Source organism: Adiantum capillus-veneris, chromosome 11 (assembly GCF_014529385.1).
Source record: "Adiantum capillus-veneris isolate H3 chromosome 11, ASM1452938v2, whole genome shotgun sequence".
Lineage (NCBI taxonomy): Eukaryota > Viridiplantae > Streptophyta > Polypodiopsida > Polypodiales > Pteridaceae > Adiantum > Adiantum capillus-veneris.
This window is the reverse complement of record NC_140941.1, coordinates 99,790,428-99,801,513: the sequence shown is the minus strand read 5'-3', so window position 1 is coordinate 99,801,513 and position 11,086 is coordinate 99,790,428. Positions and strand designations below refer to the sequence as shown.

The 11,086-nt window shown below is 44.7% G+C and overlaps 1 protein-coding gene across 1 annotated transcript; it reads left to right on the top strand.

Moving 5' to 3' along the window:
* Positions 1–201: 201 nt before the first annotated feature.
* Positions 202–10,757, top strand: BIO2 (Radical SAM superfamily protein). The gene is made up of 6 exons (XM_086523444.1): positions 202–668; positions 909–1,088; positions 1,212–1,318; positions 9,775–9,980; positions 10,082–10,221; positions 10,327–10,757. The coding sequence occupies exons 1-6, from the start codon at positions 270–272 to the stop codon at positions 10,633–10,635; spliced, it is 1,341 nt and encodes a 446-aa protein (XP_086379570.1). The 5' UTR covers positions 202–269; the 3' UTR covers positions 10,636–10,757.
* Positions 10,758–11,086: the final 329 nt, after the last annotated feature.

Here is an 11,086-nt window from a genome sequence, read left to right as displayed (position 1 = left end):
GCTCGACTTCAACAATGAAATTCTAATGTGGAGGCCTCCAAAAGAGAATGGTCAAACCGTGAAAGGCAACTTTCACCAACTCTCAAACAACCACAAGAGTCCCTTCTATACATGCAGAGACAAAAAGGTGCCTGCCACATGGCAAAATGGGATTTGCTATAGCCGCCCTCGAGGAAAAAGGAAAGCCCCATCTATCTGCGTTTCTGCTTGTCCATGTGGGCTTTTGGAGCTCGGTAACGGCATAGCCTAGCCTCATTTTGCTGCCCACCATGGCTCTGCGACAAGCCATCAGAAAGGGCACCTCGTTGAAGTCTCCACTTCGGAATCCATGTCGGACCTCTGCTTCTTCGTCGTCACCTTGCGCGGCGTCGCCATCACCCTGTTCCGGAATGGCTTGCTGCTCATCTTCCTCCTCATGCTGCTCTGCGGCAGTGGAACCCTCGCCCTTTTCTTCACAGAATATTCCTTTTCCTGCAACGTCTAGCTTCAGTTTGAGTCCTGGCCTCAGCCTCAACCCGAGCTGTGCCCCTGATTCTGGCCTTGGCTGGCCATCTCCTGCAGCTATTGCTGCTGATCAAGCTGTCAAAGAAGGGCCGAGGTATGACTGGGTGCGAGAGGATATTCAAGCCATCTACAATTCTCCGCTTCTGGATCTTCTCTATCATGGGGTAAGGTGAGGTTTTTGTTAAGTTATTTGGGTTCATGGGGGAGCTAAGTTATGAACAGCCGTTAAGTGTCTGCTTTATGGGATAGATCTCGCAATACAAGGTGATTTTTGCTAATCGCTTCTGTATTGGCCTACACGCAGGGGTACTGGATGCTTTCTGCATTCACAACATTTCACTGCTTGTAAATGCAGATAATTTTACTGCCTATGCTTAGTTAATTGAGCTAAATTTTCATTGTAGGCACAAGTGCACAGACATGCACATAAGTTCCGAGAAGTCCAGCAGTGCACTCTACTCTCAATCAAAACTGGTGGATGCTCGGAAGATTGTGCTTACTGCCCTCAATCATCTCGCCACAAGACAGGAGTCAAAGCAGGCAAACTTTTATCTCCAGAAGTCGTATTAGAGGCTGCAAGAAAGGTGATCTCTCTCTCTCTCTCTCTCTCTCTCTCTCTCTCTCTCTCTCTCCCCCAAACCCCTTTTTTTTGGAATATCAGAGATGGCGTTTTTTCTTTTCTTACTGCACATTCTTTGGCTACTCAGGCAAAAGAGGCTGGAAGCACACGATTTTGCATGGGTACTGCGTGGCGAGATACCCTTGGCAGGAAGACAAATTTCAATCAGATTTTGGACTACGTAAAAGAAATAAGGTAAGAGACTTTCAAACATAGGATATTGCTTCTATTATCGTTATGGGACATTTTCTGCAAATGCAGTTACCAGTTTTTTCCGGAATAAGTGTGGTTTCACCATTGCAAAGTCATGTTTCATTCATTAGAAGTTTCCCATAACATAGTCAGGCTTCATGTAAACACATGACTGTGATGTCGAAATTTTTGATTCGCTTCCAGAGTTGAAGCTGGAGTAGCAGCAAGAGATGATGTCATTAGAGAGACTTGGGCTTCTGCATGCCTGAATCTGCATGAATCCTTCGCTGTAGGGAGGTGGTTGCTAGGAAGAGCACCAGTTTGAGTGGAGAATTTGTTTTCTCATTCATGGCATTGAGTTGATACAAGCATTAATGTGGTTCTTTGTACCGTGTTCTCATGTAATGCACAACTTAGAATTGTGCACGATGAAGCTGTCGCACGAGGGGGAGAGAATGTTTAATTAACTTGCAAATGAGCAGGAAATTAAGATCTTTCAAAGTTATTTCAAGTGTATCTTATATAAGAAGATTATATGCAAAGGATCACTGAGTAGATTGTTTTGTAACCTAGTTACTATTACGCTTTGGTAAAAGCATGAAACGAATTCAGAATTTGGATATTTGTGAAAATGAATGAGGTTTGGTGGCCAAGATTAGGATAAAAGTGGAGAGTAAGTGATAAGCTTCGACAGCTAGTCATTCTATAAAATTCTGGCCGAGATCAGGATAAAAGTGGAGAGTAAGTGATAAGCTTCAATAGCTAGTCATTCTATAAAATTCTAAGCAATCGGCTTCTGTTACGAGCAAAATTAATAGGGATTGTACTTCATAAGCAAAGACCCTTGTATAGACCTAAGGGTGGTAGTATTATCTTGGACCCTTGTACAGACCTAAGGGTGGTAGCATTATCTTGGACCTCCGCATCGACAATTGACAATTGAATCATATGTCTGCTGAAAATGCTTTTTTGTTCATGGATTCCATGAAGGAAGTAGTTTTTTATAGAGTGCACGATGTGTGCTAGTTTAAGCTTTGTAACAACATTGAAGAACTTGTTAATAGCGTTATTTTCATAAGTATCTTCTTTATTCTATTAAGAGGGTATTTCTCATGAAATAAAGAGTATACTTCATGAGAAAAGAGTTGTCTTTCGTTTCGCTTCCAAAGTTGAAGCTGGAGTATACTTCATGACTCGAGCATTTTGTCTAGTCACTTGTGTTAAAAGTTATGGCATCTCAAGTGAACTGCCCAATGTGATCCCAATTTTTTTTTTTGGCTTTAGGTATTTATTTTACTTATTTGTCGAAGCTTGGGTAGGGCAATTTGCTAAGGTGACTATGTAAGTACACCTTGCTCCCAATGTATAATCATCAATTTGTTGCCAAGGTTTGTTGGTGCAACAATCTCTCTCTCTCTCGCTCTCTCTCTCTCTCTCTCTCTCTCTCTCTCTCTCTCTATTCTCCCCATTGCTCTACGCTTCCTCATTGTCGACTTTGACATGGTATTAGAGCCTTGGATTCCTTGATCACGGGAGAGAATCGGCACGAAGGAGAGCGCGTCATAGAGAAGAGAATTGGTTGAAGATTGGTGTTTTTTCCTCCCTTGCAGCGTTTTTGACCACGATGCCTAGAGGAGCCTCCATCGGCGGCGTTTTGAAACGCTAGGAGCGACGTCCTTATCGATGGCATCTGCTGCTCTACGCGTTGTGTTTTAATATGCACCCGCTAGTGGCGCTCGATGGGGGCAGCGATAACTACAGCATTCTGAGAAGCTGGCAGCAAGGGCAACTTAGCTCGTCAGAGGGTTTTGAAATGCAGGGCAAGCCAATAGCCGGCAGTTTTTTGGCAGTGTTTTGAGAAGCTGTCACTACAAGGCTAGGGTCCAACGGCCTGCAAGGTTCAGCGTTTTGAGAAGCCATCACTGCAAAGGGAATACCCAACTGTCATCGAAGTCTCTGCTTGTTTTTGCTACCCACAAGGGGCAACATTTTGAAATGCTAGAGGACTTTTTGGAGTGGCTTGGGGAAACTTTGGAGCCTTTTGGCATGCAAGAAGGAAACACCTATTCATTTCTAGATCTTGTACCTCAAGATGACTCCCCCTTGCTCAACAACCAATGACTCGAATGACCAACACCAACCATCCGCTATGGAAAGCGGATCAACCAACGCCCAGTTAGCGGCCTATGTACGGGCGAAGTTCTCAAGGAAACGATAGACTTGTTTGGCTCGACATTTTGACATCAAAAGCAGATGGACTAGTTCGCCAGAGGACAAAGGCAAAGGCAAGCTTGACAAGGACGACAATACCGGTACTCAGTTAGCTGCCTTGGTACCCACGAGGTCCGACAACCGCTGTCACATTTTCCGCTGTTATAAATGTGACAATGCTTTGTTTGGCTCGAGAGTTTGAAGCGAAAGACAAAAGTAGGAACTCACAAAGAGACAAAGGCAAAGGCAAAGGCAAAGGCAAGCTAAACAGAGATAACAGTGATAAAGATTTGACAGAGGAGATTGGCATGGCACACGTGGTGGCGACCACAGTGGCCACGACACCAGATTTCTAGTCATCAAGCAGTTGCCACCACTAGCTTCAGCCAGAGGGAGGTTGTGAGTGGCAGAGAGGGGCAAGTAATGCTCCCTATAAATAATTGGGATCCTTGCGTTGGAGTTCAAGTTATCGGATAAGGACTTTGATGATGATGACGATGTCGACGACGACGATGGTGTCAACGACGACGATGTCAAGGCTGAAAAGTGAAAACGCTATAGGCTTTGCTGGGCATCTGTTGCTGAGACGGTACTGCGGCTTGGATTTGCAAGTGCTTCGCCAGACTAGGGCTGAAATGCTAAAAAGCTGGCTGATCTAGCTGAAATTTGAAAAGGCGAGGCCAATCTATTGAATTCTGAAAACGCTAGGTTGATCTGGTACTAGATGGGGAATCCGGCGAGGATCTGCAACCAAAGGATGCGGGTTCCCGCGAGGCTAAGGCTGGAAATTGAAAACTCTGGTGGTAGTGGCTGAAAACGCTGATCTTCTTCTTCTTGAGAAAACGCTAGGACTACTGGGTTCATGGCTCCTTGTGTCCCTGCTTCTTCTGCTTCTACCGAGTGCCCAATGGGTTTCTTTTATAGATCTTTAGCAATTTGCCCTACCTACTTTTCCAACAAAACTCACTTATTAATAAATAAGTGAAAAATGTGTATTTTGGAAAAAAGGGTTCTATGCTTTGGAAAATGCTCATGATGGGTACTGAATGTCGTGCTAATGATCATGCTGTGTGCAATCCTAAGTGCCTGGACATGCATGGCCTGCGCACAGGCTCACAAGAGTGCCAGAACACTTCCTAGGCTAACCCGAACCCTAGAATTGGGATAGCTTGTCCATATGCACATAGGGTTAGATCTGCACGTGACAACCATTGCATCAAGCATACCAGAGGTATGCTTGATACAAGTTTATTCTCGTTGTTTTGCAGTTTTCTCAGAGTGTTGCTATACATCTTTACCTTGGTATCCAAGTTTATTACAGGGCTTGAACATTGAAGAAGGAATCTGGAAGTCAAGTCCAACATTGCATGAAGCATACCTTTGGCAAGGCCCAAGATAGACAACCTTGTCACCAGTAGCAATAAGTAGGGCCCACCACCGCCATCAATGTCGACTGTGAGCACATCAGTATCCTTTTCAGTTTCCTTTCCAGTATCTGTTATGGAGCGAGTACCTCCTTGCTTAGTTCTATAGTCTGTCGATCGTCCTCATTCTTGTGCCTTTTTGGGGCACCGCGCATATATATGTCCTTGTTCCCCACAATCAAAGCACTTTCCCGTTTTGATGTATTCGGCCTTCTATTCTTCTGTCAGTCTGGGTCGTGTATCTTTCTTTCCTCGTCGAATCTTGTTCGGTCCTTGGTGTTAGGTTGATTAGTTGGATAAGTCAGATTACCCGAATGCATAGCAAACCCTTGCTTAGCATGTCCCATTAGTTGCTGTATGGACTCGGATTTTTGTAATAAGCAGTAACCTTGTATCTCTTTAGGAAGTCCGCCGCAGAATCGCTTGATTTGCTCCTTAAAGGAGATCCTTTTAAAAGAAGAGGCAGGTAGGAAAGCATCCTAAAATCTCTCGCAATAAGTATCGAGAGTATGTGCTTAGCACAAGCATCAACCTGGTGTTACGTTGCATCTCCATTCATTCATACTCCGTAGGCCGCGGTGGCCCGTACTCTTTTTCTGAATCGTCAGAAGGTGGTTGTCATCCATTTGAATTTTCCGTGCTTTCACTCGATCCGGAGTTGTCGAGTGGGTTCGTTTGATTCTTTCGGGATTCGTTACTTGGATCCATGTGTAATTTGGGGTTCTTTATGGCTTATGCCTTGTAAGATAGAGCGATGAAGACGGGAGCGCGCCCAATGCGCAATGTACGAAGGGTGGGAGTCACTAATAAGTCCGGGGTCGGGGCTCGAAGATTCTTTAATAACAATCTCCAAAGTGCTTTGTCTGATCTTTGGTAGGACCGGTATGCTTTGAGAAAAGCATACTTATTGGTGAAGCTTTGATACCATTGTAACGGACTCGGACACCCCAAGTCTGAAATCTGGCACGACACACGGGAGAATCACTTAAAATACTTCACAACTTTATCACACTTTAAAAATGGAGTCGACTCGGCCCGGCATAGTTCCGTGCCCAAAGGTATTGGCCCCAAAATCTGGCGCCCCATTCGGTATTTATTTTTATATCAATGCTTGAGCAAAGTTACAACTCCCGCGGGCGCTCTCTGCTCAGAAGCTTGTCAGCTAATTAAGGGAAAGAGTAGCCTTGAGTTCTTATTTGAAGGCCCTCGGCCATTGAAAAGGAGTTACATGAAAAGTTTCAAACTCAAAAGCATTGGGCCCCAAAAAGCAACCACCACGAACCGTAGAATCTGTACAGCCTGTCACGTGGCACAAAGCAAAACGCGAAAATTCGTACTGTTGACACACCGCCAGCATGCCAACGTCATTTCTGGGTCTGTCCATATAGTTTTGCCACGTCATCAGTTTGTGACAATGGTATCCATTTGCAGGTCTTTTATGAGACCCTGATGAAGACAAAGATTGGTGAACCTAGTGTATAAAGTATGCCCTTGTTCCCCCACTTATGACATGTCACCTCCTTTTTGGGTCTTCCATAGTTCTAGAAGTATCATCCTTTTGCCCTTCCCCTTTGCCATGATTTCTTGGACGACGATTGAGCCAGGTTGTGTGAGACCCCTGGGCCCTCTAAATCCGGACCTTTGTAACTCGTCCTCCTAATCCAACACCATGGGCATTGGGAACAAGCTCCTTCCTTGTTGGGTGCAACGGAATGAATGTTGTATTTTCTCAAGATTAGTGATCTTTATTGCTCAAGGTTCCTTTTAGTCCTTAGGAAAGAGAGAGCTTTCCGTCTGTAGAGTGTTGTGGTCACGAACAAAGTGAGTGGATATTGTGCGTGCAAGTGAATGAGACTGAGAGAAGGAGAGAGAAGAGATACGACACCGAGAGGTTGTAAAACCCTCCTCCGAAGGCCCCACTCTCGTCGGCGAGAGTGGTCTACTTTGATTGCACAAAGGTGTACAATGCGAATGCAATGGGACTATGCCGATGACGACGATGGTGACGACGACGACGACTTCGTGGCTGAAAACTGGGATCTTCTATGGCTGAATTTGTGGACTGTTTTCGGGGCTGGAAATGACTGTTTTCTTGCGGTGTTTATGGCTGAAAATGATCGGCTATGTCGGGGGTCTTGCTGAGAATGGAAACGCTGATGCTGCTGCTCTTTAGGCTGCGTTTTTGGGTAGATTGGTACCTGCTGAAAACGCTGAAAGACTGCTGGCTATGGCTGCGTTTATGGCTGCAAACCTGCTGCACAAACACACCATAGGCTGCGTTTCCAAGGGCCTGAAACTGAAGGCAAATCGCTGAATATGCTGAGGGTCTGAAATTCCAAAACGCTAAGGCTTTGGGGCTGAATTGTCTGAGTCTAAACGCTGGATCTTACTGATGATGCTAGCGACCAAAACGCTAATGCTTGGGCTGCTGCAGAGAGGTAAAAACGCCAAGGGTGGGAACTTGTAGACAAGGCTTCTGTGAAGAAAACGCCAGGTATGGGAGATGGATGGCGATGGATCTTGATGCTGAGGGGGGTACTGCTGAGAAGTTGCCTGTTGAGCGGGAAGCTCCTGTTGCCTCTTCTGCCAGAAAGTACTAACTTGGGTTTGCTTATATAATTTCTTAGCAAAATTGCCCTACCTACTTTTGTTGGAAAGTCACTTAAAAATAATAAGTGAAAATAGCCAAAAATAGGAAAATAGGCTAAATGCACTGGAAAATTCCCCTAACTGATGCTAATGGATTCTGATGGGAATTCGGATGATCATGCTGTGTGCAACCGGAGGATATGCATCTATGCTAAGTGACTGGGCATGCACGGTCTACGAATAGACTCACAAAGTGCCAGATCACTGCTAATCTAAACTGACTGACTGACGGGAACCCTGCTATGGTGTAGCTTGTCCACGGACACATAGGGTTGGGATGTGTCACGTGGCATTCCTTTTCAAATCGCTTGTCCTCTGAGAAGTAACCAAGGCTGAAAAGAAAGCACTGTACTAGGAGTTAAATGTGTCATGAACATTATAACCATATCGTTCGAAGAGATTAGTTTCCCTTTCAGAAGAATCACGTGTGTATCTCTTGTATCTTCTCAATGTGATTCTTCATGGACTTGGATTGCAGAGGGTCCAAAGTTTTCAACTTCACCTCCTCTCTCTCTCTCTCTCTCTCTCTCTCTCTCTCTCTCTCTCAGTACGCTTCCTCACTGTGAAGTGTACTAGACAATGCCGTGGTAGAAGTTTGGTGTAATAGACTTGGACACTCCAATCCAAAGATCTTGTACAACACACTCGAGAGAAAACTGAAAGAATTGAACAAAATTGAGAGAGGGAGATGACACGGCATGGCACAACGGAGTCTGCGCCTAGAGGTATTGACCCCGAAGATTGGCGCCCCTTCTCGGTATACAATGTCCGGGGTCCACTCTCTTCCCAGTGCTCCCGAGCACATCTGCAAGAAGAGAGGCCTTGGCAATACTTATAAAAGCCCTTCGGCAAAAGCAGTACATGAAAAGCGAGTAGTCTAAAAGCTAGCGCCCCATGGGCTGTCTATACGGTGCGCCACTTCGGCATGTGTCAGCGCAAATCATTGCGCGATTTGCGGTGGTCCGTACAGCTTGCCACATCATCATGAGTTTACGCTTAATGGTCCTTGCTTTTATTTATAGGGTTTAGGCCCCTTGGCCGGGGTACCATAAGTTGATACAACTTATTAGGTTAGTTTCCCTTTATTTGGGCCACTGAGATAAATTTTATAATTTAGTAAAAGTCTTGAGTTTCTTTCCGAGAATCTCTAGGCCCTTCTGTCAAGGCTCTACCTTTTAGGTCATGCCACGCCATCACTTTATGACATTTGGCTCTTGGGGTTGATTAGAAGTTATGGGTCAAGCATTTCTTAAAGATTTTGAATATCTTCACCTTCCAAAAAAGGTGCATATTGCTTCCAAGTCATTGTCGTTTGCAATTCTTGAACAAGATCCACCAAATATTCATGATCAAATGGAGTTGTTGCGGAAGCCTCTGAAGCATGAGGGTTTTGTGATGCTCCAATTGGTTGCCTCTGCCGAAGTCAGATTTGGGTTAGGGTTAGCATCCATCTCAAGTGATGGTTCCTCTTGGAAGGACAAGAAAAAGGGCTTGTTTGTGCGATCGAATACAATTTGTACTCATTTACAATGGCACATTGCCCTCAACTTGATAGGCACTTGGAAGTTGGGTCTTGAAAGTCATTGGTGATTTTAAAAACAGGTTTAAGAGATTGGTTAAATCTGAAAACTTCGCTTCTTTTAAGTTTCCTAGTTGCATTTAGCAAATAGGAGCTATAAAAATGTGGCCTGTGTGCCAGTTGGAACACAGGCACAATGTGTGCTCTCTCCGAGCAGAGAGCAGTTGTAACTATCTTGAGAGAGCATTTGTACGTATCTTGCAAGAAGAAATACTGGACGGCCACCTTAGGCCCCAACCTGTCCCTGCCTCCTCTCTTACAAAGGCTGCCTGTCCTAGTACCGCCTACCAGTTTTAGCTCTACAATTGGTGAAAAAAGTGTTCTTTTGATTTTGTGAAAATCCCAAGTATCCTTGATGGTCTCATGCTCGTCACCAGGTTTTACCCCATTGTGCAAATATCTGACTAGATGTTGTGGTGCACTCACAATTTTGTTGTATGCTAGTCCTTTATGTAAAGTTCACGGTTAGGGGTTCATGTTGCAAATTATACAATCCAGTTGTCACGGTATGTTACTTGTGAAGTCCAAGTACAGAAGTTTGGTGTTTGAGTTGCCTATATTGACTAATTTAACTTGGTTGTTTGCTTTTATGCCAGGGGCATGGGTATGGAGGTGTGCTGCACATTAGGTATGCTAGAAAAGCAGCAGGCAGAGGCTTTAAAGCAGGCTGGTTTGACTGCATACAATCACAATCTTGACACCTCCCGGGAGTTTTATCCAAAAATTATTACAACTCGAACATATGATGAACGGCTTCAGACACTTCAGTTTGTGCGGGAAGCAGGGATTAGTGTCTGTTCAGGTAGGGTCAATTCCTTGCTTTGTACCCCGTTGGCCAATTGACAATGCATAATATCATATCTTGTGTCATTTCATGAAAGCTTGTTATATTGTTCAAAACAGGGGGCATCATAGGGCTTGGTGAAGCTGCAGAAGACCGCGTTGGGTTACTTCATACTCTGGCAACGCTTCCAGAGCACCCTGAAAGTGTGCCTATCAATGCATTAATTGCTGTAGAAGGAACTCCTCTGGAAGATCAGAAGGTAAGCCATGTTCTTTTACTGCAAAAATTTGTATGCCATGACTGTTCTGCGTGCCCAGGCAGAGTGAAGATCTCCTGTTTTGAGCCTTGTATGGACTTTTGACAGCCGGTCGAGATTTGGGAGATGATAAGGATGATTGCAACGGCACGCATTGTGATGCCCAAAGCTATGGTTAGACTATCAGCAGGCAGAGTAAGATTCTCGGTGCCGGAACAGGCGTTGTGCTTCATGGCTGGTGCCAATTCAATTTTCACCGGGGAGAAACTCCTGACCACTCCAAACAATGACTTTGATGCTGATCAAGAGATGTTTAGAATTCTTGGCCTGGTGCCTAAGGCGCCTAATTTTGCTCAAGGGCGTCAAGTGTCATGTGATGTGGAGCAAGCAGAGCCTGCTGTTGCGGCAGCACAATGACTAGGATCTGAAGGCAACCTGCTGCAGTTGACTACTAGGACTGCTCATACCTGTTGAAAAATGTTCTTATGCAAGCAACACGAATGTGTCATTTAATGGAGTCTGGGTTTTTCGATAGGCTACATGTGGATTTTCAAGAGGCATTTCTGCTCTTTACTCATGGCATGGGTTTGGTTTGTGTAGTTGAGTTTGGTACTGTCTATGATCTTAATAGGTCTGTGAGGTCTCTGGGGATTATTCTTCGACGTTAAAATTTCTCTCTTTCTCTTCTTGGTGAATCTCACGTTGTAGTGTGTGGTCCTCTTGATGAATAGCTGCTGGGAAATCTGGCTTGTTGAAGTGCACTTCTGTTCAAATGGTGCCTTAATGGGGGGCTTGAGGGACTCTTAATGTGTTTGTTTGTTCTTATAGATGCACATTTAAATACTGTGAATTTAACAAATTTCAGAAG

Bases quoted from the DNA above. Each gene is read 5' to 3' on its own strand.
- BIO2 (XM_086523444.1), top strand. From the start codon at position 270: ATGGCTCTGCGACAAGCCATCAGAAAGGGCACCTCGTTGAAGTCTCCA. The intron at 669-908 runs GTAAGGTGAGGT...TTTTCATTGTAG, and splicing joins TGGATCTTCTCTATCATGGG to GCACAAGTGCACAGACATGC. The intron at 1,089-1,211 runs GTGATCTCTCTC...TTGGCTACTCAG, and splicing joins TATTAGAGGCTGCAAGAAAG to GCAAAAGAGGCTGGAAGCAC.